The sequence below is a fragment of the Dermacentor variabilis genome, chromosome 11 (genome assembly GCF_050947875.1).
Source record: "Dermacentor variabilis isolate Ectoservices chromosome 11, ASM5094787v1, whole genome shotgun sequence".
Classification (NCBI taxonomy): Eukaryota; Metazoa; Arthropoda; class Arachnida; order Ixodida; family Ixodidae; genus Dermacentor; species Dermacentor variabilis.
This window is the reverse complement of record NC_134578.1, coordinates 34,089,008-34,116,896: the sequence shown is the minus strand read 5'-3', so window position 1 is coordinate 34,116,896 and position 27,889 is coordinate 34,089,008. Positions and strand designations below refer to the sequence as shown.

Below are 27,889 nucleotides of genomic sequence, written 5' to 3'. Positions count from 1 at the left end.
TCTCGACATGAGATGTATGTTTATTTCTACGACCACTTGAGGTATGACTACGATGAAGGGGGAACAAAAAACAAGTTGTGAACACTCACTACATCCACGCTCACTCTGAGAAACCAATGGTATCGCATTCAATTTCAACATGGACAGCAGGGAAACATCGATATAGAAAGCACGCACACTCGCTATGACCGGGCACGTCAAACTCTAGAAAATGCAGTGTGGCGAGGCAGCGTCGTCGTGTTTGGCCGACATCATATGGTTAACATGCAGCAGATTTTTTTTCTCTTGATTTAATTTGATGGCCAAGACTCATGCCATTACCATGTGGGCAAATAATGCTAGGCAGATAATGCGAATCCCCTTTAGGAATCTCGACCCTCATTAAAATGACTTATTCTTTCCTAAGGAAAGTGAAACCCTTCCTTGAACCAGCAATGCAACAAAATCTGGCAAAACTTTTCATATCTTACCAAATATAATGTCTAATAGTTCAATTCATTAATAGGCAAGGTACTTTTGCCCTCCATAGCTGGTACAATGGCTGACAGAAACATCTTGCAGCCTTGAATTTCCCAATTTTACACCAGATGGTGCTGCTATGCAAAACCCCACAAATGCCTACGCCGAACTGCATGCATTTACATTTAGAAAACACCAAACACAATTGAAACATGTGAAGAAGGTGCAAATGGTTTTGCTTCAAATGCACAATCACAGGCATTTCCGAGCTGGGGTGCAAGAAACTGTCCGAATATACACGGATGATAACACAAATAATGACGCATAGTCGGGACGTGAGAAACAGACTCGAGGAGGTAGGACAAGAGACGACAAAAGTCACGGACGTGACGCATGCACCTCGTGACACTGTCACGAGCATGCACCACGAGAATCACCGGTTTATCGTTCGCTCAAGCCACCTGGTGTCAGGTAGGCAAATTACAAGCACTGGGGGGGACAGAACTACCAAAAAATGTTCCAGAATGCAAAAAGGAATGAAGAGGTGATGGCGAGAGGCTCGTTCAAACAGCCGGGCCTGTGCGATTTGAGCTGCAACGTCGGGGAGGACAAATCACATTTCATTTTGCATGGTTTCATTATAATGCATTCTTTTATGCACGCAGGCCTGAGTGCTGTGTAAAGAGCAATTGCCTGAGGCCAAGCGGCATAAACCCCAAAGCAGGAACATGCAGGCCTCAACAATGACACGTCAATTACAGATGAAAATTAAAAAAGAAAGGAGAAAAGGGAAAATAGACGCAACATATAAGCAGATGGCATGCAGTTCTTGTCTAAGGTGCACCAACGGAAACATTGTCACAGTCTTATTGCATTTTCATTCTTCCCATTCATAATCATCTCAACGATATGGAGTGATGACAAAAACGAGATGAAAATGCCATGCAAAAAGTTGGTCAGCCTGTAAAATGCTTCCAGCATAAATAAGTGAAAAAAAAAATTCTCCAATGTGTATTCACAATGCAAGTGGCCTAAATATGCAACTCAACACTAGGCCGGCAAACAAGTAAAAAAAATAATAACAATAACAAAAAGAAAGAAAAAATCTGAAATGTACACACATGAACATTAAGTGAACAAACATTCTCACCCACGAGAACATACCAAAAGGTAAATTGCACTTTGAAAGAAAAATAAAAACATGCACGGACAAAAAGAAAATAATTTGCACCTGACAACAAGCTGCTATATATGTTTTTTTTCTCAATGCCCTTAAGTACCACATGAGGTTCTGCGGTCATGACACAGCAAGTTTAGGACTGTCATGTCTGCTATCTACAATAGGAACGAACCGCAAAAATGCGAAAGAAAGCTTTGGAAAAGGAATGGGGGTCTTGCATGTAGGACGCATACATTGAGAAAAAGGTAAAGACACACACACAATGTTCAATGCAATGGTTTGAAGCAAGGTGAAACTTGGCTGCAAGATTGTGTTGCATTAAAGGAATGCTAAAGAGAAGCACCAAATTTGCCTAGAGTGGATATCTTTCACAGTTACTACCACAGAAAATGATCTAAACTTTTCCCTTCTGAAATTTCAAAGAAGAGGGCTGAAGAGCAGGAGGGGCAGATTTCAAGGCCAGATTGTGTACAGGAAAATGCGACAAAGGTCAACATGTTGAGCCTTTGCTTGGTTCTGAATCCACCGTCGTCTTTGTTTCTGTGTTGTTAACCGTTAAATCGAGATAAAACTGAGTGGACACCTCAATATCCGTGACATCACAGAGACCTAATGCAAGAGTCTCAATGTCCAGGTGCCACTTGGCTTGCATGCATCCAATTCTGGCCTACGGGGCATCAATGAAGAGGGACTTTTTCAGTATTCCAGAAGTCCATACCAATCTGGCTTAGCCTATATTTTCTAACATCTTTCTGAGTGAGCAACTTCGTTGCAATTGTTGGCTTACGATTCGCAGCCCTACAACAGGCCAATCCTTCTCAGACCTGCTGTGCAATTGTTTTTTCAAGCATAGGCCTGATGTCTGACATTTATGCTGAGGCATCAAATGTTCTAATAGCAAACATTCTTTTCTTTTTCATGCCACATGGGGGACACTGCGAGGCTACACAGCTGCAAGCATTGAAGCAGAAAAATCCTGTACACAGAGTTGGGACCATGTACAGCTAATACTGCAGGGGTTAAAAAGTACCCAGTGTCTGGACAACATAGAAATTGCTCTTGCAGCGCAGCTTACACATTGCCACTACCTTACAAGTGGGGATGACACAGGGCCAATCTGCGCAAGAAACCTAGGCTTCGTGCTATTGCTACATCAGCAGTCAGCGGAAGTAATGCGTCGCAAAATGCCCGCATATGTAACACTGCTGCTTTCATTCTTCACACAATCCACCAACACAGCAAACATTTTTTAACAATCAATACAACTTGCGCTCACACGACACCCAAATGCTGAATCATTTTAAAAGCTTAAAGTCCCCATTTTGTCAAGCATGTGCAATCGTTCAGGTATAAAATTAATCAAGAAAACCAGACAAAATGAAAGAAAAGATGTGCATGCATCTATGATTCATAGAAATGCTAAAAAGAGTATGATTTGGGCTATTTCGACTGCGCATTTGACTCACTGCATCAAATTTCAGGAAGTACATTAAGTAAGCCTAACGTGCTTCAGGTTCTGCATTCAGTTTTGGCCCTGTGTCATTATGTACACCACAAGAGGTGGTTGGTGTTAAAAGCTAAGCGACAGTTCTTGTGGGGATGTACTTCGGTCACTGGGTGAACAAACACGCATGCAGAGGATCGAATCGCACGACAGCAAAGCTGCATGTTGGAATGCAGCAGAAGGACTAATTAACAACTGGAGACGATCACACATGGTTACAAAGCACACACTGCTATGAAGAAAAAAAAAAAAAACCCTTAGAAAGAACACCCGGCCTCCCAAACACACGCAACCACGACTTTTTAGCCGGTTGGCAAGAACAAGCGCGGTAAAACGTGGGCTTTGGGATTCTTTTTTTTTTTTTCATCTTAGAAAAAAGTGGCAGTGACTTTCCGACAAGCTCACAACAACATTTCGTCTACTCAACTTTCTCGCAACACTGCAGCTTTCTTTCATTCCTGCAAAGAGATGCTCGGTGGCTGTCAAGCCCTGCAAACTAATGTGCCAAGCATATCTGATCTGTGCTGCTGTACTAAGCCGCAGAGCAGCAATGTTTAACTTCTCTTTTTTGCTTTCTTTCTTGTTCTTTGCCCATGTACTCTACAATGAGTGCAGGACTAATGAAAATTTTTTTCAGCAACTGCAAATCGAGCAGTCATGCCACACCAAGCTCTATACTGTGCTACCTGCTTTTTAATATTCAGACTGAAAACAATGTAGTTCCCAACTGCACGAAAACATTAAATAATAATGCTACTTTGCAACATCTGCGACTTTTCAGATTTCCAGTTTAAACAGGGAAATACATAAACTTAAATGAAAGTCAAGAGTGTGTCACAAGTGTGACAAGTAGGTCACGAACGTGACACAAATATTTCACAATGCAACTCTGTTGTGCCAAGTCATTATGGAGCAACTAGACTTGCAGCCCTTGAGGTGCTAAAGATGAAAAGAATTACATGGCAACATACAGTTGCTGCAGGCTTGGCCGACACCCACCGAAACCTCTCTGAAAAGCTCGCTCGTTTACCACCACAATACCAACGACTCACATGGGGCTGGGCATAGATTTCAACAACCGCAGGGAAATGCGAAACACTCTCTGGAGAAAACAGCGCACAACAACGGTCAAGAAGAGAAACAGCACATGGCATCCGCTAGCTATAAGAGCCAAACTACAACACACACCCCTCAAGTTGTGGGCACTGTCACCCAACGACTGAGGGCCTTTCTGGGGGAACCTCTCAATGAGCCATATTTGTCAGCTGTTCTTAATTTTGACGAGATTCTGCAGCTGATGCGGACACAAGATGTTGTACTTGGTGGCGTCAACAAAAACAAACGAGTCAGCGTTTTATGCAGGTACGGCAATGACTCGCAAAGTCCGGCGGCAGTTTTCTTGGGTGCGAGTGGATGATTTCACCCGGTCCTCCAGAAAGTTTAACAAGAAGGTCAGCAGTACTGTTTGTAAGGTCAAGTTGTAGCCAAATATAGCAAAGGCGAGGCAACAAGTATTACGTTTAAACTTTTGATGACTTGCTGCTTCGTTTACAAGGCAACAAGACAATGCAGCACTTGCCGAACACCACCTGTTTACATCTGAACCAAGACTGAACGAGCAGAGTTGAACAAAAAGCCAGGCAAGACGGCCTAATCTACACCATCAACAAAATGCTGCCCATCCGATATAAGCTTTGAAGCAGCAAATGTTAAACTTTCAGGCTTCTTGGCAGCAAACTATATCACTGGAGAAAAACCACACTAAAGCAAGGAAGGAATACCAAACTTCATGCAGTCTCCGAGATACTCATCACTCATGGCACACCTTCAAAAGTCAACCACGCAACCTGCCAAAGTATAAATAGCCTTATCCATGCCAGTCCTTAATACGTCCAAAAATCAGCATCTGCAAACTTGATAATCTAAGTTCAGCTCATCCATGATCCTTCACCACGATCCTTCATCATGACCACTCTTGCTGTGAGCAACATCGGTGCTTAGGTTACTCCTCATCAACTCAGACGGGGTGCGTCTCAAATGAGACAAAGTTTTTTTGTCCATACCTCCGCCACCTGGTGACGGCGATTTGACTTTCCTTCTGACTAGAGTACAAAAATGGAAAAAATGTGTTATGTGGTGGTGTCGCCTTTGTAATGACTCCCTGAGTCCTCCAACTCGCCTCGACAACGAGACGTGGTGACCAGTTCTGCATAACATTCTCCTCGCGGCCGAAGAAAAAAAAAGGAAAAAACCTCGTTTGCGGCTTCGGCGCTCGAAGGTGCTCTCAGTTGAGCACAGCTGCTTCCCACTACCCCGAGCCTGGCAGAAACACGTTCGAAACAGCGTTCTGAGGCATGGCGGGACTTTAAGTTTAGCAGCTTCTATGGCGCCCTTATGCATTGCAGTGAACTGCAGGAGGAAGACAGGACGATGAGTTCGAGCTCAGTTCGATACAGCTTCGGAACCTCTCACGCAAGTCAGCTCGGCTGAATAAAAATGCAGCTTGCTGATGGAGCATTGATTGAGGCGCACTGCTGTCTCGCCCGGACAAGTCCGCAGAGCATGGTGGTGGTTTGATGAGCATGCAGAAAGCTTGCATATTCCATTGCAGCAGAGCAATACCAACTTCCACAGCAGGAAAGGGTGCAGGGAGAGTGACGGACTTTGACGGCGACACTTCGGCCAATGCACCCGCCACCCCCACCAGTTCGGCTCCCGACTCCCTTTGATTCAGTTGGGAAACCTGCGCGCAGCCTCCTTTTTTTTTTCCTCGCGAGGGATGACCACGCCGTTGTTCAGGACAAGTATAGAGACAACAAGACGTTTCCATGGGATCCGGTGCAAACACTTCATCGCCTCCTGTCGGAACTGTGCATATTTGTGGTGAGCAAGGCTGATGACAGCCAAGGAGCTGGTAAGGAACCAACTAGATGGCAAAATACTGCTTCATAGGTCGCGGGAAGAGAGTAAGTACCCCCGCAGTTGAAGCAAACCCCGGGGACAAAACCCACAATGGTGTCACAACACAACGTCACTGCTGAACTTAAACACCCCGCCACAGAGAATGCACTTGGCGAAGAAGTGATGCACTCTCTCTCTCTCACCACTTTGATGTACTCGTTGTTGGAACGAGGTGTGAATGACGACATAGCTTCCACAAGTGTGGCTACCTTTTCTTATTTTCCGTTTTTTTGTTCCAGAAATGACCTGATTACGCCATTCCACTGTCAAAAATGCAGTAGAAAAAGAAAAAAAAGAAAAGAAACCTGTTCATAAGCTTTCATGATATTTGAGGTATACAACGGCCTGCAAGCATAATGAAGATCCACAACCAAATACAAGATTCACTGGAAATGGTGCCTGCAGCCGCATTCCATTGTACAGGCTCTATTACTTTCATGGAGAACTGAAAAACGAATTCCAGTAATGAAACGTGGAGGCTCAATGCTATGCTGATGCGAGGTTTGGAATGTACTGTATGAAAACTGCACTTGCTGGCTTTAAAAGCAAAAAAAAAAGAGAAAATAATGTGGCTTCAAAATTGGTCCGAGTCGAAGCAACGAAATGCGTAGCAGTTTCACCGACAGAATGTGCAATGGCAAATTTCCGGGGTTCATGCACACCAAACACAAACAGGTCTTCTGAAACAATGCTTGGGCACTATTACAAATCATTTTCTGCATGTACACTAAAACAAGAGTCACGTTACTTAACGTTCTGTTGTGGCAAAAAACCTCACAGATCTCCCTCTGAACGGGGAGATGTCTGGTATGTCGAAAACCACTAAAGTTCATTAGCAAATTCGGATAAAATGTCAAATTTAACAACAGGATGGGGTGGTGAAGCGTTACATCGGCAACGTTAAAGACCGAACATGACCAACACAAACTAAGTTTAGAAAACACAGCAGCACTGCCGGCAAGAGAAACTTGGTTACCAAGCCTCACTGCACGTGTGAAAAAGTTGTGTTAAAGAAAAGAAAGGTACACCCACGACGGATGTTTGAAACATGCAAAAGAAAAGGAAAACTGAAACTTAACACACGGGCAGACCTTAAAGGAGGGTACAGAAGCAACAGGTCGAAAACATAATGATGCATGTGTCAGTTTCCCCACCCAAAGAAGCTTTTGCCAACTAAGCATGACAGTGGAAGAAAAACAACCGGCACTTGTCATAACAAGGGAATAAGTTAAGGGCAATAAATTAGGTCAAGGTGCAGGGCATGATTAACAAGTCTGGAGGGATTGGATATGTGTAGGGGAGGGGTGGAGGTGGGCATATACAGTTGAGATTACTAATTGAACATGAATCTAACAAGTAGAGGGGGAGGAAATAAATACAAAACAGAAAACAAACAGAAGCAAGAAAAACAAAACGAAAAAGAATTTGTGGGACACCCTAAGGCATAAGCCAACGTTAATCGCTGGCGCCGTCTGGTGAGGTGGAACCGCGCGAGAGGTTTTCAGAAGCGTCTGGACTGCTTGGGTTGCAGTCCGATATCTCGGGTGTGGGAAAGAGGAGGGCGGCAGATGTGCCTATGTCGTCTGCTGGCAATGCCTCGGGCATCAGTACCGTGGTAACCGGCGCAGATGATGACTCTATGGTGGAGGATGGCGACATGTCCATTGGCATTGTCGATGTGTCGGTGTCCTCTGCCGTAAGATGGGTACCGCCCTTGGCGGCATCGGTGACTTCTGCAGGTGCCTTTGTGGTACCCAGGCGCCGCCGTCTGCATCGGCAAGGCCGCAGGAGCTTGGGATAGATCAGCACCTCCCCGTGTAGCCCCTTGAAGATGATGCCACAGCAGACCTTCTCCCTGTAGCGAGAGATTGTGATGAGAAGCAGACGATGACCGTGGAATACATTCCACAGCTTCCGAGTTGCACAAGTGCAGGAGAGAAAGTGCCACTGAACCGTCAAACTTTAACACAGGAGGATCTGTTTGTAGGAAGCTGTGTAGCAATTACATGTGCTGCTGAAACAATAAAACCTTAATACAGTAATAGACTCTCTTTAAACGGAACCTCAAGGGACCAGGGAAATTGGTTCCGTTTAACTGGAGCTCCATTTACCGAGAGACATTGCAGAGAGCAGTGCATCAATACAAAACCAACCAATCATGAGGACGGTGTTCCGTTTAAGCGGCAGTTCCGCTTAAGCGGTTTCCGTTTATCAAGATTACACTGCACCTCATTAACTCAAACTTTCAAATATCGAAAATTTGTCTGAGTCAAAATTTCCTGTGGCACAGAACCAGTTCCCCTAACTGCCACGTATTTACTACCCGTTATATCAAAGCGTGTTTGGGCCAGATGGCGGATATCTCGAAATCTTCACAGAGAATACAACGAACTCTCTGCCACCGGACAGTCTAATAAGCTTCGCGCGAGGCTGCCGCGCCTTGGCCGAGCCTACCACAAAGTGGATGCTTTCTCCGAATGTGCAGTCAGAACCTAGCGGCATTGCAACTTTGTCAAGCAACCATGGCGTGCGCTGAAGCAGGGCATGCGAAACAGCACACACAGTTCGTTTTGTTCGTTTTATGCAACGCAGCCCTGATTTACCATCATAGGTACGATTTCCGTTTTAATTTTATTCTACGCAACGTAGAATAAGAGCACACCTGCCACGTGCATTGCGGTACATCCTGCTCACGTGGCGGGTGCTCGTGAATGCTTTTGCCACGTGTGCGTTGCGTAGTGTTCCAACCTTTTCAATTTTGTTCAAACAGCTTTACTATTGTAATGCCATACACTGGCAGTCGCCTACGCAATGCACACGGCACGGACTTACTGAGAATGGTGCCACAGAGAGCGATGCGAGCATTCACGAGTACACGCTATGCTGGCAGGACGTACCGGTGACAGGTAAATTTACTGACGCCGAAATCGCTGGGATGGCTACAAACGGAGGGGCAGTGAAGGCGATGGAAACAGCGGCAAAAGACCTCGAGAGGTGCCGACATCAGCCAAAATAAAAAGACATGCTTCGCTTGCTGCGGGGGAAAAAAAAATTTTGAGTGTAGCGGCGGGAACGATCGGTTCACGCGATGTGTGAAGCACACCAGCCTTATTCAGATTTTATGCACTGAATAAAATGGCAGTGCTGCAAAATGGAGCTGGTTGATATCTCTGGCATGTTTTTAATTTTTCTTTGAAACCTTTACGAAGAGCCAGTTTAGAAGCTCTTGTTGAAAAGCTGGTCAGTAGCAGTGAATTTTTTTAGGAATAACTTGACTTTTCACAGCAATTTCCGCAACTTTGCTTATCTCAAAAATCTGCTTATTTTGACATTTTTACTTTAAGTTAACGAGGTATTACTGTATAACACAGTTCTCAATTTAACAAAAAGCAGTTTTTTTGCTGCAGGCACCATTAATGTATGACTGTACAGTCAACAAGCAACCGCTTGGACCGCCAATTTTTCGGACATGTCCGACAATTCGGGCAATGCCCACACCCGATAGAGTCAATGTAAAGGAATGTCTGAAACCTTTCGCCGACCAATATTTGGGAATCTCTGCAGCGACCGCACGTTCGAAATGGCATTAATCAAAGCCATTACTGCCACCATTTTTTATCATGCCGCAGCCTCCCGAACCAGTGCTGTTACACGCCGATACACTTGCAGCCATAGCTGGTGGAAACATGTATGTAAGGGCTTTAGTCACAGCTGTGGCAATCCTAGCCCTAGTTGCTTCGATGTTCACTACCAAGCTTCCTGCTGTGCTGTTTAATGTCACAATTTTTATTGAAAGAATTTGCCGCAGTCATCAATGGTGCCAACTCCACCTTTGCCATCTTTGTCAATGGCTACAAAGGGCAGAAAGCATGGCAAGGGTCACATGTTACATAATGCCAGTTCCCAAGAGTCAGCTTTGCCACAATGCAGCAATGTTTCGCTGTTGAGCATAGATAATGTGATGCGGTGAAGCATACCAAGATTGGAAAGGGGCTACTGTCAATGGACGTAGTACTCCTTAATTATACACGCATGGAGCTGCCATGTCCTGCCATAATACAAGCACTGATATGCCTGATAAGTGTACTGGCAGGCCTTTAGAGCAACTTCGAACATGCCTGCAGCGATTTGAGCACATGGGGGCATGAAAATGTATGTATTCATTTTTTCGGTCTGCCCTATTTTTCGGACATCTTCTTGACCTCTAGGGAATCCTAAAAATCGGCTAGCTGCCACTAGGGGGCACCAACAGCGCACCATTGGCAAGGACTGAAGGCTTCGTTACCACGAGGAGTATTGCAGGCGTCAAGACAAGATGCAGCAGAAAGAACAGGTTTGATGGTAATTGCCGCCTACCTGTTTAAAATGGGGATGCTCTTATTATTCATTCCACACTGCCAGTAATGGCACAGTAGCATGCAAATTGACATTCTTCCTTTCCAGCTTTGGGAAAGTTTCACATGTGAAGCCATTTAGCTGATCTCAATTATTGGCAGCAGGATAAGGCCTCACAACAGCAGACTCCAGCAACATTACATCCCTCAGAGCATCAGGATATCATCAGGTCCCTTGTGTGTACGCTTTCACATGCCCACTCTCTAGGTGCTGAACTCCACCTCCACAAAGAGAATTCTCGTTGCATGACAACAAAAAACTTTGCATTTTCTCCATAACGGTGAACCATTGTTAGCAAGAGAATGTCAGAGTTGCACTCAAGCTCCGCGGATGGTGTTCTAAAGATGCACTGGGCCGACATGTTGGCCTAATATTTCTCTGCGACATAAACATAAAAAACTGTCTGCGTTTCTCAGGGGGAATGACCTCTCCACTCAGTGCATTGTTGCTTCGTCTGATGGTCACACTGGTAGCACCAACATTAATTTCTGGCAATGATACTTAGCACAAATGTTGGATCACTTCTGCCACTTTCCAAATGTTCAGTAGCAATTATTTTGTCTGGTTTGCTTCTATTCTGTGTGTAAGAGACACACAGAATATTTCTGTGTTCTGTATGTCTGGTGTAGCTGTCAGTGCGCGAGAATTGTTGCATAACATCTGGTGACACATCCTGTTCAACTTCAGATCTTCTGATATCATGTACACAATTAACACAACAATTTTTTTGCAGTAACTGCCATTCAGATACATGGTAATGCTTTGTCATATTGTACTTGGTGAATCTAACTAGAGATTTTCCTTTGCCTAACACAGACCTTGATGTTGACTCTCTGCTCAGGAATTGTGCCCATCACACCATTCATGAAATGCCTACTAAATGTGCCAACAAGCCGAGAAGTGGGTTGCTAAAACAGCTCTGCCGCATGGAGTTTACATGGAAACCATTCCAAGGCTACATTTGCCCTGAGTACACACAAAGCAACACAATAACACTCATTTCTTGAGTTTGCATATTGTAGAAAATAAATAAATCAGTCCTGCAGCTTTCTGTCGCACATAATTTTGCACTGAACTGTAAGAGGAAGGCCTTTCCAAGAAAATAAAAGCAAAAGGCCTGAGCGTCTCACTGTTAGTCTGTGGACAAATATATGTACTAGTGAAAGCAATGCTGGTATCGAGATGCCTACTACGGTCGACATGCCTTGTACAGTGGCCAGTTTCAACTTTCCTAGAGCACCAATAACTTAAACTGCTTATTAGTAGAGTCGCACTATCAAAGAGTTCATGCAATTTCTGACGTCCACAGGACCAAATACAGTTGAAACTCGATTTAACGAAGTGATGCCCACACTCAAATTATTTCGTTAAATCAGGAAGTTCGAAAAATTAAGTGAAACATTTTCCGGTCCTTCAAAATCTAAAATTATAATGTAGTGACACCGAAAAGGTACCATGGCATTGTAATTCCCCACCAACCCATGCCTGCGTGTGTAAAAAGTCCGCGAGGGCGGCCCAACTACCACTGCCCCTAGCGCCATCTGGTATGAGAGAACGCTCAGTCCGTTGTTCCGTACATGGGCGTGGCGTGCAGCCTCATCAATATAAAGCTAGGACCATGCAGATGTTTTAATGCGATAGCATTAGAGTATACGCTTGAAGAAAAACCCATCTGCATCAAAATTAGAAAGAAATTACAGCTTTTTCTACTGATTTATTTCTAGAAAAGCTTCTTTAAATAGGGTTTAATGCAAGCTAGTTTGGTTAATTTGGGTTGATGAGAACATTGAAACCTTGTGGGTACTTGCCGGGAAATGTAAATTTGTTCCTTAGATCGGGAACTTCGTCAAATCAAGTTTGGTTAGATCGAGATTTAACTGTATTGCCTCTCTGAAAGAAAAAAGCCACCTCTGTGGATCTGTACTGCACTTCTTTTGAGATTCACATAAAGTTTGCTTAACTCTTCAAGGGCAAACACCGTACATGTAAAGTGGCAATCGAATGTTTGGAAGGGGAAGGGGCGACGCCTCTTCAGGAAGAAGCAGAACCTAGTGTCAGATGCTGCAACCTTTCTCAACTTCTAAAAGAAATTTTTATTGTGCTGCCACCACTTGGCTTCCACTAGAACTGATGTCCCCCTCTGCCTCATGGTGGCTGCGCCACAGCAGTTGTTTAGGAGTATTTCCACTTCACCTAATTTGCTGCCTAATTTGGGCGTTGGTAGAACTGATTTCTATCTCAATTCTTATCACTCAAAGTGTTGCCGTGAGATGATTACCCGCACGGCTATCCCGTGGGCATACGCTTACTTTGTTTATATGCCGGCGCTTGCCACCAGGCAATACAGCCGGGCCTGCACCTCTCTTTTGCTAGATGCATGAGAACCGATATAATCTCACCTAGCAATCAAACAATCAATTACATCGAGTTTCTCGCTTAATTTTTCTGACGGGTGTGCACCACCGAGTCAGCTGGTGGACACTCACATGTTATGCCTAACTTTTGTTATGGCCGTGTGTGGCTATAAGGCCACCGCACAGTCGTCCTTGCTGGCACTGCATCCTTGGTGCAATGCATAATAAAAGTGGAAAATGAATTGTAACATTTAAGAATATGGGCCCAAGTTGTGTCAAGTCTATGCAAACCGTAAAAATAAGTTGAACATAATCCCATCTCCACTTACTTCCTCCAGAAGCTCATGTCGAGAAACGAGGAGATCTTAAAAGGCGTTGCTAGTTTTCCCCGCCTGTTGGCAGACGATTCCACCACGTAGTCGTCCCTGCGGCTGCTGCCGCTGCCTCGCTGCTTCCGCTTCTTCTTTTTCTTCTTCAGTGGTCGTGATTTCAATGTGCGGCAGCTCCGGCGGCGGTCTTCCTCGTCATACTCTTCCTCATCCTCGTCCAGAATGCCAGAGTCCTCAGATGAGTTGCTTGGGGTCGGACTGGCTGCCCGGCTCTCTGGTGGTGATGGCATCGATGACTCGCTCAGGCTCTCATCGCCGACTGTCAAAGCAATGAAGAAGCAAGCAGCAGAAGTTAGCTATGGGGTGTTAAGAAAAAAGAAAAACGTCAGAGAGGAAACACGAAACAACTGTGTCTAGGAAGCATGCGGTCATCAGATAAAGCATCGCAAGTCATGTGTCGTATGTGCACGACGCATTGTTTACAAGATGATACACTCGTATAGATGACATCAACCACCGATTAAGCGAGCATGACAAAAGCTTTAGTCTCTCTGTAGACATACTATTGCTTACCAGTTAGGTCTTGTAGCTAGTTACGCAGGATGGGATAGGTGGCTTCAGTACGGTTAGTTTGGGTTAGGTAAGCTTAAAATTAGGTTAGGGTTATGTAGCTCACCTCACACTTGCTCTATGAAATTTCTTTGCTTCTATACTGGCTACTACCAAAGGCTTTAACAAAATTCTGCTAGAACAGCTTGAGAGTAAGATTCTGCAGCACTAATTATTTTATTACCAAGGATGCTGCAAGCCCCAAGCTAATCGTAGTGGGAACAAAAGAATGTGTTCTATAGCAAGGTTTAGGAGAGGGTAGTTCTAAAGGCGGAACTTGTTTGCATTTCATTTGCCCAGAATAGTACATGCAGTTGTAAACTAGCCTTGGGAGTGTTAGCCAGCACCATCCAAAGCCAAGGAAGCGAATGACATCCAATAAACAGTTCATGCGTCACATATGTGTCACATAAATGTCATGCGGATGTTAAAAAAAAATAAAACTCACTGGTAATGTCGTCCGAGAGGGCACCGCCACTCAGATCGAGCTTGCACCGCTTCTCAGCGGTCAGTCGATGGTGCTTTTTGAGCGGCCGCTTTGGCGGTTTCACCTTGCCCTTGTTCACCGACTTCGTCCCGGGACCTGCCCTCGCGTCAACCACCTAAAGAGGACACCAAAGTTTCTGTCACAAAGTGAACCCTGGCCATAGATTGACAGCGAAAGTATGCTATCATCGTCATCATTAGCTTATTCTATGGTTTTTGCAGGACAAAGGTCTCTCGCAGCAATGCATGCCTGCAAATTTCCTAAACTTGCCATTCCGCGTGGTCGTCTGCCACCCATAGCTATAACTTCCTTCGCTTGGGGCCCATTCTGATACAGTAAACGACCACCAGCAATATGACCAACACAGCACATTACCTGCACAAATCCACTTCATCCTCTTAATCTGAACTAGAACATCAGATGTCTTGCACAGACAAAATAAATACTGCAGTTATGCAACATCAGCTAAGTCAAAATTCCGAAGGGTTCTGTGACCTACGTTACTTTCCATGGTTCCTGTGCACACAATTACTATTGCACAGGCACACACACACACACACACAAATGAACGCATGTGTACGCACAAAAGCCGGACTTACATGATGCCAGTCTCTGGTGGTACCGGGTGGGAGCTTCTTCCAGCGCTTGACCAAAAGCACACAGGCATTGCAGATCTCGCCCGAGCGGCGATCCTCAGCCACAATGCGGAAGCAGCGCGCAAACTCGGCCTCATACTTTTTGGAGTCAGTGAATCGCGATGAGGACGACTTGGCTCGGCAGATGCAGCAGCCGAGCGCAGAGCGGTAGATCTTGGGCTTGTGGAAGCTAAACATGGCCGCCCGGTCACCAGCTCCTCCAACTGCAACACCACCAGCAAGAACACCACCATGACGAAAGTGTGGTGTAAAGCGGTGCCATTTCAAAAGTCTCACCAAGTACAGTGTCCTGACAAAATGGGGGCATGTGAAAAGAACACTAAATAGCAGAAAATGAGAGCAAGAAGAAATGCAAGGAGGTTAACCAGAAAGTAAAATACAGTAAAGGCTGAACTCTCATTCTTTTTTATCTATCCCCGAAACTTGAAAGCCAATGCATCGGTGCTGCGTCATGGATTTCAATGCATTTTTTCTTATTTAGGCCGTTTTGGCGCAGCAAGACTTCTCAAAACTACTATGTTGGTTCTTCGGTTTGAGTAGGATGCAATCTTTCTTTATCAACAAACAATGAGCTAAACCAAAGTGAATGGTTTCAAAATTTGTGACATCTGCGAGAAGCTGGCATGAGGAAATATAAACATTGCCACCAGACTTTTTTTCTTTTTAAGCATGCCATGCCTTTGCTATAGCAAGAGCTTTTCTATATTTCGAAAACATATTATATAATACAGCTTTTAATAGTTCTCTTTATTGTCCATAATGGTTCTAGTAATGGAGCAAATCCTCAAATGTAGATAAATGGTTTTAGTTTCAGAGCAAATGCTCAGATGTAGTTCAATGGTTTCCGTTTCAGGGCAAATCTTCAAATGTACAGTTCAGAAACATGTGCAGACGCCTTACACTAACAAAGAGCAGTGATGATGGTGTGTGAAAATAAAGGGCAAACAATATGAAGTTAAGGTAACGGTAAAGCTGCGATTTCAAAATGCGAGCAAGCCCTCATTCCTGCAAAAAGAAAACGGTACCTGCACTCGCGCTAAAATGTATAAATACAGCAAGAGTTGCAAAGTGTAAAACAGGGGACATCTAAAAGTTTCATCAAATTCCGAAACTCTCCATCACATCAAAAGCTAGTCACAACTTGCCAGCAAGGTCACTGCACGAACTGTTCACACAGCCTGAACCTTGCATAGTTGGTTAAAAATTGTACAAAGTAGCTGAGCTCTTCCGCAGTGATTTATTTAGCACCACTGAATAGTTAAGTAGTAAGCTGGATTGACACTTTATTGTGCAAGAATGAAATCTGTTTCAAAAAGTTTGATCTCCAAAACGAAAGCATGTTGTTTGCACTGACAGTGTTTGAATAAGACGAACAATATCAGGGGTACCAACTTTTCACACAAACTGTCGTAGAAGAAGCAAGTTTCAGCATCCCCCACTTTTCAAAGTACTGTCAAGCAACTGCACAAGCGAAGAAGTACCATGTTCACCGAAAAACACAAACTAACTCAGTGATGTTGTAGATTACTTATGTAAATGTGACCCAGGTAAGTGACAATCGGCACAGCCAAATCTCAGGTAAGACCCGGTTGGTGAAAGTGGCTCTGGCTAACAGGTCAGCAAAGGGCAATGAGACAATCGGGCGCCACCACACATAACGTATGTCATGTGCGAAAAACATTATGCTGCTGTCAACACTTACGGGCACCACGTAACGTGTCCACAACGATATGCCGACCAGTAACAAGGTCTGCTAAGGAACGCCTATTAGAACGCGCCGGCAACATTCACACCTTGCCGAAGGTAAAAGCGGCTTGGACAAATGGGCAGACGGTTGCCGAGCTTTACGCAAGTACCGAGAGAGGCAGTCTGGTGATGTCACTCGTCGATGGTGTCGCAACGGAAGCAGTCGGCCAGAGGCGCACGACCTCGCGGGGTCGCGCTCCTTCGCTGCCTCGACCTCGACACACATATCCACATATCGCGTGGGTGAAAGCCGCCCGTCGCGCTCCGCGTGTCGCCCGGCACGCGCACGGCCGCGCGTGACAGGGTGCGATCGCGCAACTGAAGGTCGCCGTCGAGAAGCCACAACGATCCCTCAGTCCTCGGTGAAAGACTCGTCCCCACCCCCATCCAGTGCAGGGTCGAAGGTAAGGCGCTTTTCTCTTTGACTGCCGGCCGACAGACTCCTCCCTCCAAAAAGAAAAAAAAAGGGGGGGAAAATCGCAGGAGGAATTCGCTCGCGGAATCGCTGCCCAGGAATCGCTGGCGATCGCGCGCGGCGCTGTAGAGGTCGTCGCCGAAGGGTTTAGGGGGAGAGGAGGACCGGGCCGAGAAAGGAAGCGGTTTCCTTTTCGGCCGCTGCGGCGGGCTCTCGCGATGCGCCGCCAAAATAGAAAGGGGGAGGAGAAGCCGGCGGAAAGAAACACGCAGCGTGGAAAGGAAGGGTTTGCAGGGTTAGGACGAAAAATGGGGAACGCGATTTCTCCGCGACCGCATTCGGCGCGGACTTTTTTCCCCAGGCACCGCGGCACCCGACATATCCGGCGAGAGGTTTCGATTTAGACGTCCACGGCGTTGGATCGGCATTTGGATCGCAGGATGCGCCGAGCTTCGCGAAGGGTCAGTCTGGAGAGGGAGATAGGAGAGTGGGGGAGGCGCGGCACACCGACATACTGACCCGCGATCCGTAGCGCTACCTTCGAAGCGCTCGCCGCACGCTGCTTCCCTGCTGCTGCTGCTGCTGCCGCTGCTGCTCCTGGCACACCGTGACCGCAGGCTCGTCGCAGCCGCGTAACCCGCCGTCGAAACCCCTTCGCCGCCGCCGCCTTCCAGTCGCCCTGGTGCAGGCACGGCTGTCATTGACGAGCGCGAGGCGGCAATCGCCTGCCCCGGCGGCGTCCTTGGCCGAAAGCGAGATCCCGAGTCCGCACCTGCCTCTCCGTCCACTCGCACGCCCGCCTCGACCGAACTCGACGCACCGCCAAGCAGCGAATAAACCAGACCCCGGATTCCCCCGACACGCAAACGAGCTGCGTCGGGAAGAAACGAGGAATTGACGCAAACTGGCCTTCGGGAAAAACCACGGTAAGTCGACCACGACGACGATGCAGCAGTCGCGTTGAGCGCAGCTGGCGGCGGGGAAACGTTCCACTGGCTCCTCCTCTCTCACACCAGCTCTTCCCTTCCCCCCTTGTGCGCGGTACCGCCGACTGCGGATCTAACGATTTCTGTCAACCCTGCCCGGGCCTGCGAGCTCGCGCTCCGCAGTGCGATTCCCTCTCCGTCCCCTTTTTCCCCGTCGACCCCCCCGTGCTCCCTACACTGCAACCAGAGAACGCCGACGTCGTCCCAACGTTCCTTCGTTCGCACCAGTACCGTAGTACCCTTCCCTACGGTCCTCCTCTCTGACCCCCTTTCTCATTTTTTTTCTAGACGCACATCATCTTCGGCGTTTCCCCGGCAGCGCGAATACCCCTCTCAGCATCCCATCTTTCCCCAATTCCTTCCCAGGAAGTCCCCGGGAAAAACCTTTCTCTTCCTCCCATTCCCTTCCCTACCTTTGGTCCAAGGAGAGTGGGAAAGAAATCGATTTCTTCTCCAGCCGCCGCGGTGTGGCGCTACGGTTGCGCATTTGCGCAGTGCACAACATTTTTTTTTTGTTCTATAGTGTGACGCGCACTCTTTACAACGCTTTCTGTAGAGAAGAGGAGGGTTATCAGGAACCCTTTCCCATATACCCGTAAGGCCTTGCCTTTTCCTCCTTTTTTTAGTCAACAGCGCCACAACCAACTCGACGCCGTCAACGGCAGACGACTAATAACGCACGCACGAACAAAGGGAAAAAGAAACGAAACCAAGGGAGTGTGCAAGCCATATACTCCGCAATCGTCATGTGACAAAGGAAAAATAAAAGAGCGGAGTTTCGCAACGTCCAGGCTACTGAGCACTATTTCTCGGCATTTCTTGCTTTTTCTTGTCCTAGTCGTCTAGACGACTCGTACCAGCCCGCGGCCAAACGTGGACTAACTTTCGTGCGCATGCGTTGTCGGGCAGACGACCAAGTAAGTATATAACAACGGGTCTTTTCGAGCGCTCGCTATTACACACCGAGCGCCTGTCGCACACGCTAACACACGCTAACACACGGGCTCACACGCACAAAGTCGCAGCAGCCCCTTTTTATCTTTTGTAAAATTGAGAAATTTGGCAATCCCGGACGGCGCATGGCCCTCCACGCGAGTATACCGAGAAGCGTGACGACACACGTCGGCGCGAAACCCACGCGCGATGTGCGAAGCCCAGTTTATCGCGCTAGGAGGCGCTGCTTTGCTCATCGGCGCTCCTGTTCGTCACCGATATGACGTCGGCGTGACGTACGGCGTCGAACGATTGCACATTTTACTGCAGTGTGGCGAAAAAAATTTGAAAGCCTCAACAGCAAAGGAGACAGGAAATTTTTAGACGCGCTACTCGGAGGTTGCGGCGCTCTGACGCTGTAGACAGAGACGGTATGAAAAAGCACCACCGTGTACGTCAAGCAGACAAGCGACAGAACGCCGCGATGCTACTATTCTTTTTGTCTGTCGAAGTGCTTACCTTTAATTACAGAAAGAAAGAAAATTGCAGGTTGGCCCATGCGACACAGTGAAAACGAGGTGCTATGCCTTTGTTCACCCCCTCCTCCCTGGTTGCTACTCTGGATTCAACCCCCGCCTTCTTTTCTTTATTTATTTGCACGCTGCCAGTATTTGATGGGACACTTGTCCCTGCAGTAATGACAAACTAATACGCCGAGTTTAAACAGGCTGCCTCTAACCGGTCCTCTCATACAGAAACGGGAATTCTCAGGCGGTATTTTCCGCTAGATATGGAGGAGCGAAAAAAGGAATCGGAACTATGTGAAATGCTGTTCAAAGGGAGACTTTATGAGGGGTCCTAAAGTCCCAAAGCAACACACTACAGGCTATATGAGAGACGCGCGGAAGCCACCAAAATATTACGACAAAGTTACCCGCATTCGTGATAATTGGTGTCGGGCAGCCAGACTGCTCAATCGAAACAGCTGCTCAACGCAAACTGAACACAGCGAAAGCGCTACGTGAAATGCAGAGGTGCAACAGACAATATTAGGCCGCGGCTGAAGAAGTTGGTCCATGTTGCGCGTGTTTTCCCCATTTGTGACGATGTCTAGACGTGTCTCCAGTGAGGGTGACGAAATGCCTCTCACGCGTCTCTCCACGGGTACTCTATTCAAACGGGTATGTGGAGCTGCTGCACACTGCTTTGAATCCTTGGGCGGAGATCCGGGCGGCCGCCGGGCGACCCTACGTGTGGCAGCAAGTATCGGCTCCCTGCCATCTGATAACTCAGAAGTGAGAGAATTTTTTTTTTTTTTTTACGATTTCCGCGGTCCCAACGGCTGGCCCCTTAGCTACCCCGATTGGAAAAAAAAAATTATTACGCGTGGAGCATGGACGAGCAGGTAACCAACCGCAATGCCAGTAACACCGATATCAAGCCGATCGACGAGATTCAGGCGGTTTTTGCGGCGCTCCCTTGGGGCAACGCGAAAGTCGAATGTGCCGGATTCCGGAGCTGTCACAAGGCAGTTGCGGACGCTAAGGAGCAAGTGCCAAAGCGTCGACATGTTCTGCTCTCACGTGACCGACCTTCTGCGTCATGACCCATGCATCATCTGCAAAACGAAACCGAATTCGTAGGAAAGCTATAACAGTAAATTATTTAGGGCGCTCTGACGCTTGTCATTATTTTTTTAATGGTTTCGAGGTCAGGGACTTTCATATAACTTTTTACACACTAAAAGCGACGTGCGCATCGCCGGCGCAGATGACGATCGGCTTCTGGCCGATCGCCCGGACGCTTTCTCATGCAGTTACCTTGCATGGTTTGAATCACGTAATTGGTCGTCCATGTCAAACGGCCAAGGCGGGAGTACATAGAGGTTTCACGCTTCTGCCGGACGAACCAGGGATGAAGCATTAATGCAAACGCATTGTTGCACACAGCAGACGAAATACGACTTCACTGCGAGGTGAGAGCGCCTGCAACTCCGGCAGTTAACGCGCAAGCAATCTTTTTTTCAATTCCTCTGGCTACGAATATGTGAAGCGCGGTCCATGCTGTAGACTATGCATGGATTCACTTGAGAGCTTCTTCGCACGCGCTGTCTCGGTGCACCTAACGCAACTTTTCCCCTCTTTTGCAATAACGTGTTGACGGCCTGTTTGTCGGGCCGCAGGCAGACGAAAAGGGGATGAACGAGTGGAGATGGGGGGTTGCGCCAATGTCATTTCGAGGTCGGCCAGCCCAATGACCCGGCTGACGCAACGTCCAGAACGCTTTTTATGCGTCTGGCAGCACGTCGTCTTCACAGCTCGCAGATGTGCGGCGCGTGTAGACAGCAAAAAAGGAAATTTCGAAGCCGCTCACCAAGCAAAGCGAAGCAGCCTTCGTTTCCCATGCTTAGAATGAAAGTAAATCTAAAACAACTTGAAATTGCGACCCATGCGCATGTTTTTATCATTACATTAGTTCGAACTGCGTGTGCTTCCTCTTTCACGAAGCAAAGCTTAGAGGGTTTAGGTTAGGCCTAGCGGGTTTACTTTAGGCTTAGCAGGTCACCAGAAGTGGAAGCTTACGCAACACGCTCAAGAAGAATTTTCGCGTCGAGTGTCACACTGGCCTCACAGCTTGTAAATAAGCAGTGCGTATAACGCCAGAAAAAAATAATTTAAAAAGGAACTACAAGCAATGGAAACAAAAACATAATTTAACTTTCGTTTCCCATGTTTGGAATGACAGTAAATCTCGAACACAATTTGAAATTAACAGATTGTTCCTTAATGATCATTACCATCACCGTAGTTCTCAGTGAGCGGTTCCGCTTTTTAGAAGTTAGAAGGGTGAGGTTATAGGCTTAAGCTGCTTGAAGTTGAAGCAACATCATTGTGGACACGCTTTGTCCTTGCAATTAAGTTTGCGACCTACGGAAGCATGCTTCCACACAAGTTATCTGGTAAGCAAAACTAAAAATGAAAGTAATAATACACCTGCTTTGCAAAAACAAAATTGCACAACACTGCACAACTGTTGTTTCTGGGTAGTAGGGCTTATGTTAAATTCTTTGAAATACAATGATTAAGTATGAATGCTATCTTGCATAATTCCATTCAGCTATCCAAATGTTTACATGCATGATGTAATATGGGGCCATTACAGCAGAGGGCTCTGGATTGAACTTATCCACCTAATGCACCTAAGTACAGAAACGCTTATGAATTAAGTTCACCACCATCGGAATGACTTCAGCTAGCTATATGTGCTTTCAAATGAGTCCATGGCCATTCATTTATTTATTAACACTATCAACCCCACCAGAAATAATTAATGTTGCAGCTCTTGGTGAGGGCTACCACTACATAAAATCTTTACTAATTCCATCATGGACCAACAGGGTGCTGTATTCCACTCAGAAATATTAAGTTATTTAGTGTTTCCAAGATTATAACTTCTAGCAAGAGACATCAAAGAGAATAAACAGAGCACTGCTAACTGTAGATGTTGAATCGGAAATTAATGCATATTACTGGCAGAACAGGTGGCACATTTAGGTCATGGCTGTACCAAAATACAATCTCACTGCCGCAAACATCTGTACGACCACCATTTAACAGCCCCGTTAATATCTCTTGACACAGCTGCAGCTTAGACAGCCCTTTAATGAAAACTGCCACATTTCCCAGAATCGTCACACATTCTGTGGGCTCTCTGACGTTGGCTTTCTGAAAACGTGACAACAGGTCGTGGGCAATGTCTGCTTAAGAACAGAACAATGATCAAAGACGAGACTTTCTGCCTTGCAAAAATGGTGTCAGGCAGTGCCCTACACACTAATTCCTTTTGCTACCCCAACTTATGTGAATAATGCCCCACACCATTTGTTGCTCCAGCTTGTTTCTTCTGAAGTTGGTCATTCAATGATCGATAGGTTTGAACATTTGACAACAATACATGGGCTAGCAAAGGCCCCATAATTTTGTTTTTGAAGCTTCATTCACATTATGCACATGGACTTGGCAACTGCTGCATGTCGTATGACATCATCACAAGCTCACCAGCAATTCCCACCGGCAATGCAGCTGTTGATGCCGGAGGCAAACTGGATTTGTTTTGGAATCGTAACTTGAATCTTCGAAATAGAACCCAAGGTTTTTGAAATCCAAATTTAGCAGACGATAATGCTGCATTTCGGATCGCAGAGTAAATTGTCATGCACAGCCATACTCACAGACAGCATTCTGTGGCAATGAAGGGAAAGATGCAAGGATGGAGCTTCTGCTGCATGTGTTATTGCACCAAGTAAACCAGCAGGGTTTGACAGCAGTGTTTGTTTCTTGGAACAAAGACTGAACCAGCATAGCTTACCCATGCAATGGTTTTACATTTTCCCTAATGTGTAAGAGGAAAACAGAGAAACAAGACACACAGGCACTTATTTTGCTCTGTGTGAGTAAGGGCTTTGTTTTCTCCTCCTTCCCAGCTGATAGGCTCCGGACGTGGGATAAGTTTGGACTGGTGGCGCTGTGCATGTAATGGCATGTGATGGCTGGGTGGGTTGCAGCAGGCACTCCCACCGGGTACGTTGGTTGAATGTGTTCTGTCGTTTCCCCTGTTTTGCACTGCCGAAATACCACGTGGAACCAAATCCATACAAATGTGTTGCATTTTTTGGTGCGTTAACAGTTACTGAAACATTACGGAAGCTGTTGAGGCCATTCGGTTCAAGAGGTTTTTGTTGCGGCCTCACGAGATGGAACCACAGAAAGGCTGAATAGGCGCGATCTGTAGATAACAGTCTATAGGCTGAGCACTGTACATTTCCCATGATGCTTTGCTTTTGTCTAGTTGTTTTAACATTACTAAAGGAACCATTCATACGCAAGAGCTTTGTGTTTCATGTGGATTGCGTGTCTTCTCCATGGCAGCTGCAACAGCTCCTAAGCTTGCACACCGAAGGCAAACACTCAGATTTGTAGTCATTATTTTGCCGTCCTCTCAGTGGCTTAGCCTTACCATTTTAGAGTGCATTTTCCGTCCTCACACTTTCCAACTCTGGTTGTGTCGGTGCATGACTGTTTATTGTGCACAGACGGCAAACACAAATGCAGTGGTGTGTTAACAGTCCCCGTCAACACCAGCCTTGCACGTGCACAGGCCACCACGAACGGCTCTTGTCGTGCTAAGTAGTGTAGAATAGACCAAGACTGAAGATTGGGCTGTTTCTAAGACATTAGGGTCGACGAAGCATTGCAAAGGAAAAAGAATTACAATGGACAGAGAATGGGGACTTCCACATGTGTGATCAATGAAGCAGCGAACGAAACAAACAAGGGAGACATAAGTCTTCCTTTTCTGCCCGTAATCATTGCGCTGCTTCGCCAATTTACAGGATTAAATAAGTGGCACAGTTAACGTGCACAGCAAATAATATAGGGAAAATTGCTAATGTTGCACGTCCTAGCTCGTCGTGGCGAGCTGTTTACAGGATGCATTTGCATTGTAATTTGCACTAATCTTCTACTTTATATAAATACCTGATGCCATGAATGTGACCAGCCTCGTACAAGTGGTGACCTCACTCATAAGCAGACGTAAAAAAATGCGTTTCCCAGTATGCCAGACCTTAAACATGCCTCAAACACTGGAAATGCCGTGTGCGCCCTCGCCACGTCGTCTGCTTCACATGCCAGTGCTCTTACTGCTGCTGTTCGCGGCACCTTTCACCAGCGCCTTTCACCACTGGCGCCTTACGACAGCTGCCTAGTGCCTATGCGAATTAGAATATCACACATATAGCGCTCTTATTTGTGTGTGCTTTGCCTCCCTAGCTATCACTTCATTGCCACAGAAAGTTGTGCTGCGAGTACAGCATGTGGCATGCTCGTGAACATCCATTTCAATTTGTGATTCGGCAACTCGGAAAGAAAAAGCAATCTGCCACAGCTCAAGTCAATACAAAATGGCCGTGGAAAACAAATTTTCTGTGGAGCAAAATTATTGCTCTGTACTACCAGGTGGATTCACCGTTAGTTTGCCAGACAGTCTAGTTGGCATGTTAATGCTTATGCTAGTCAATTTAGAGGTGAAACGCACATCACCTCTATGCTGCTGAGGCAGGCCTGCGGAGGTGCCCAAAAATAGAAAGGCACAGAAAGAGTTTTGTTCTTGTGCTGACAGTGAAATACAAATAAACATTCACTTACTCAGGTTTGGCATAAGTTTTGCCATGCCTGCAAAGACTACGGTGTCGACCAAGCTGCAGCACAGCTAGCGATCACATACGATCTGCCCCCCACTAACAACTGTACAAGTTGTAAACGAGAGTTCATGGCGCTTTAAATGCATCTCATTATTCAAGAACTTGATGCCTCTGCTAGAAAGAAATACAAACAATGCCTCTGCTACCCATCATTAACATGCTGCCAAGAGCAGACATGCGATTACTCAGAAATTACCTGTAACTAAATGAGAGACAGGGTACGACTGAGCGCTCATAGTAACATTTACAGGTACGAAATATTAACAGGTACGGCAACAGCATGACTGAGCACTTTGTAGAGATTGTTATCGAAGCGGGATTGAGATGACCTTCAGCAAAACTGAACCGCCGGTATGCTGTACTAGTACACTATGGCGCCGGTAAAACATAATTAACTATGTTTGCATGCCAGCTCTTGCAATCCCCCCCCCCCTTTTTTTTTTGCTAGGCAGGTCATATACAACACCAAAGTCGCGCAATGCGAAAGTTCCACACAGACTTCGATGCAACTAGTGCGTAGACGTCAGCAAGACTGACAAAAGCTCTAAAAAAACAGCGGCCAAATACGCAGAGTGTAATAAGCGTACTAGTTTCGTCGGATGACTATCAGCGTCGCCACTCGGTATCGTATCGTCCAAGACGGACCACTTTCGGCACTAAACAGGCCGCCTTACGAAGCAAACTACACTACGCGTCACCCAAGTCGCTAACGCGACGGGCTTATTACGCAGCGCTTGAATGCTACGTCGTCGTGACAGCGGGTAACGAGCGACCAATGACTTGGCACGAACGAAAACGTGTTCCTACGGCGCAGCCAACCTCGAGACCACGAAGTAGGGGCAAGCGAAAGCAGCGAAACGGGTACAGCTCACGAATATGGGTCAGAGGCTCTCCTACGCCGAGAATGAAAAGAGACCAGAGAAGAAAAAAAAAAAAAAAGTGGGGGGAGGCCGGCCGAACCGCTGCCGTCCGGTACGGCGGCGTGCGCTCGACAAACAACCGTTGCTAGCCAGCACCTGCCACGGGCGCCTAGCGTCTTGACGATCGGCGCAACGGTGACAACGAGAACGCAGGCACGAGCCAAAGGAAAGAGACACAAAAGACGATGTGCGCATGGCAGCCCCAGAAAGATGGGCCTGCTATAGGAAGCGCACCCGAGAATCGATCCATGCGCAGGGGAAGCGGTCAATGCCCTCCGCGCCGCACGCTATGGCCATCCCTGCGCACACCTCGGCTCGGGCGCCGGCCGGTTTCAAAGCGTGTGACATCGCTTGACAAGGGTCGTACAAGGAGCCCGGTAAGACTTGGCTCATTCCGGACTACGCTGCGGACGCGCTGAAGGCTGCGGCGAACCGCGAGCGAGTCGAGTGGGTCGCAGAAATAGCGCGAATGAATGGTGCGAGGCTTAGGCACAAATCTGATGCGACGTAGTTTTCGCCACCTTGCGCTCCTTGTCAGCGACCCGAGCCAGTTCGCGGAGCGCCCGAATGCGTTGGCATCGCTTCCTAGCGCGACGGAATGAGTGTCGTAGCGAGCTTTAACGAGGTAAACGGAATTACAATACTCACTCGCTCAGCTTCGCAGGAACGGATCGCCACCGACGCTCGGCACAAACAGTTGGGCGAACGGAAGCCAGTTTCACAGCCGCAGTTGCGCACATGCCGACGTCCTCGTTTTTTTTCCCAGGCGTGACCCCCCCGCGACAAGCTACACTCGTAGTCTCGTTTGATGGAGAGCAATCACTAAATCAAGCCAAGTAAATCTATTGCCGACTCAACACTCGTTACTTAGACATCACAACAGCACGGAATACCAACACTCGCAGCGCAATCATAAAGAAAAAAAGCCTCACACCGATGCGGCGTGCCAAGGGCAGCTACCTTACGGGCGTCATTTCGTAATAAAAAGATCGGCTGTACGAAAAACCATAAATGGCAACATTAATTTTCTGGCGAGTTCTACACGTCCGCCGAAGTAAAAGGCCAATAATCATCGTTTAACACGCATTTCCCTGTCACTAGGCCTGAGCTGCCTGCGCGGCGATTGGGTTGACCTCGATTCCAATTTCGCTCCGGCACACGCTTTCCGGCCTTGATCGGCGCTTCAGAAACGTTACGCAGGGCCTCACCTTGCTAGTCGTTTCTTCTGGTGATACCTCCGTCGTGTCTCAACGGCCAAACGATACGTTTCGCACCCGGCAGAGCGATGCCCTCACCGACACTCGGCTTCACCACCTCTCGACCTTGCCTTGCAGGGAAGCGACATTCGCAGGAGTTGAGCGCAATGCGCACGGTCGCTTTTTCGGGGTGTTCTCCCTCGAGGCAAAACAATAAAAAAAACTGATACGCCGAACAAATCCTACAACTTGCTGCAAGTTTTCGTGTGCCCTTTGTGCCTTTATATGAATGCGCGTAGTGGTCGCATCGATTTTCCCAGTTTTTACGAGACACCGCGAAAAACGCCATTCAATGGGTGCTTCGGCGCCAGTTTTGAATGTTACAACCGCCACAGACACTTGATAGTATGATATTCCCTTGCTATTAAGCGTAACGGGGTGTCATGATGCTTTACATAGGTGCAGTGTGTCACACTTCTTTGTAGAAGAAAATCAAG

The 27,889-nt window shown here is 46.9% G+C and overlaps 1 protein-coding gene across 3 annotated transcripts; it reads right to left on the bottom strand.

Moving 5' to 3' along the window:
* Positions 1–27,498, bottom strand: LOC142564666 (SIN3-HDAC complex-associated factor). Of its 3 annotated transcripts, none has more exons than XM_075675770.1 (5): positions 27,405–27,498; positions 14,878–15,137; positions 14,240–14,393; positions 13,183–13,501; positions 1–7,959 (listed from the first exon to the last, which is right to left on the bottom strand). In XM_075675770.1, the coding sequence occupies exons 2-5, from the start codon at positions 15,109–15,111 to the stop codon at positions 7,560–7,562; spliced, it is 1,107 nt and encodes a 368-aa protein (XP_075531885.1). In that variant the 5' UTR covers positions 15,112–15,137; positions 27,405–27,498; the 3' UTR covers positions 1–7,559. The 3 variants fall into 3 exon arrangements, with proteins under 3 accessions (XP_075531885.1, XP_075531883.1, XP_075531884.1); XM_075675768.1 differs by lacking the exon at positions 27,405–27,498 and adding an exon at positions 26,845–26,929; XM_075675769.1 differs by lacking the exon at positions 27,405–27,498 and adding an exon at positions 17,615–18,112.
* Between the last annotated feature and the right edge of the window lie 391 nt (positions 27,499–27,889).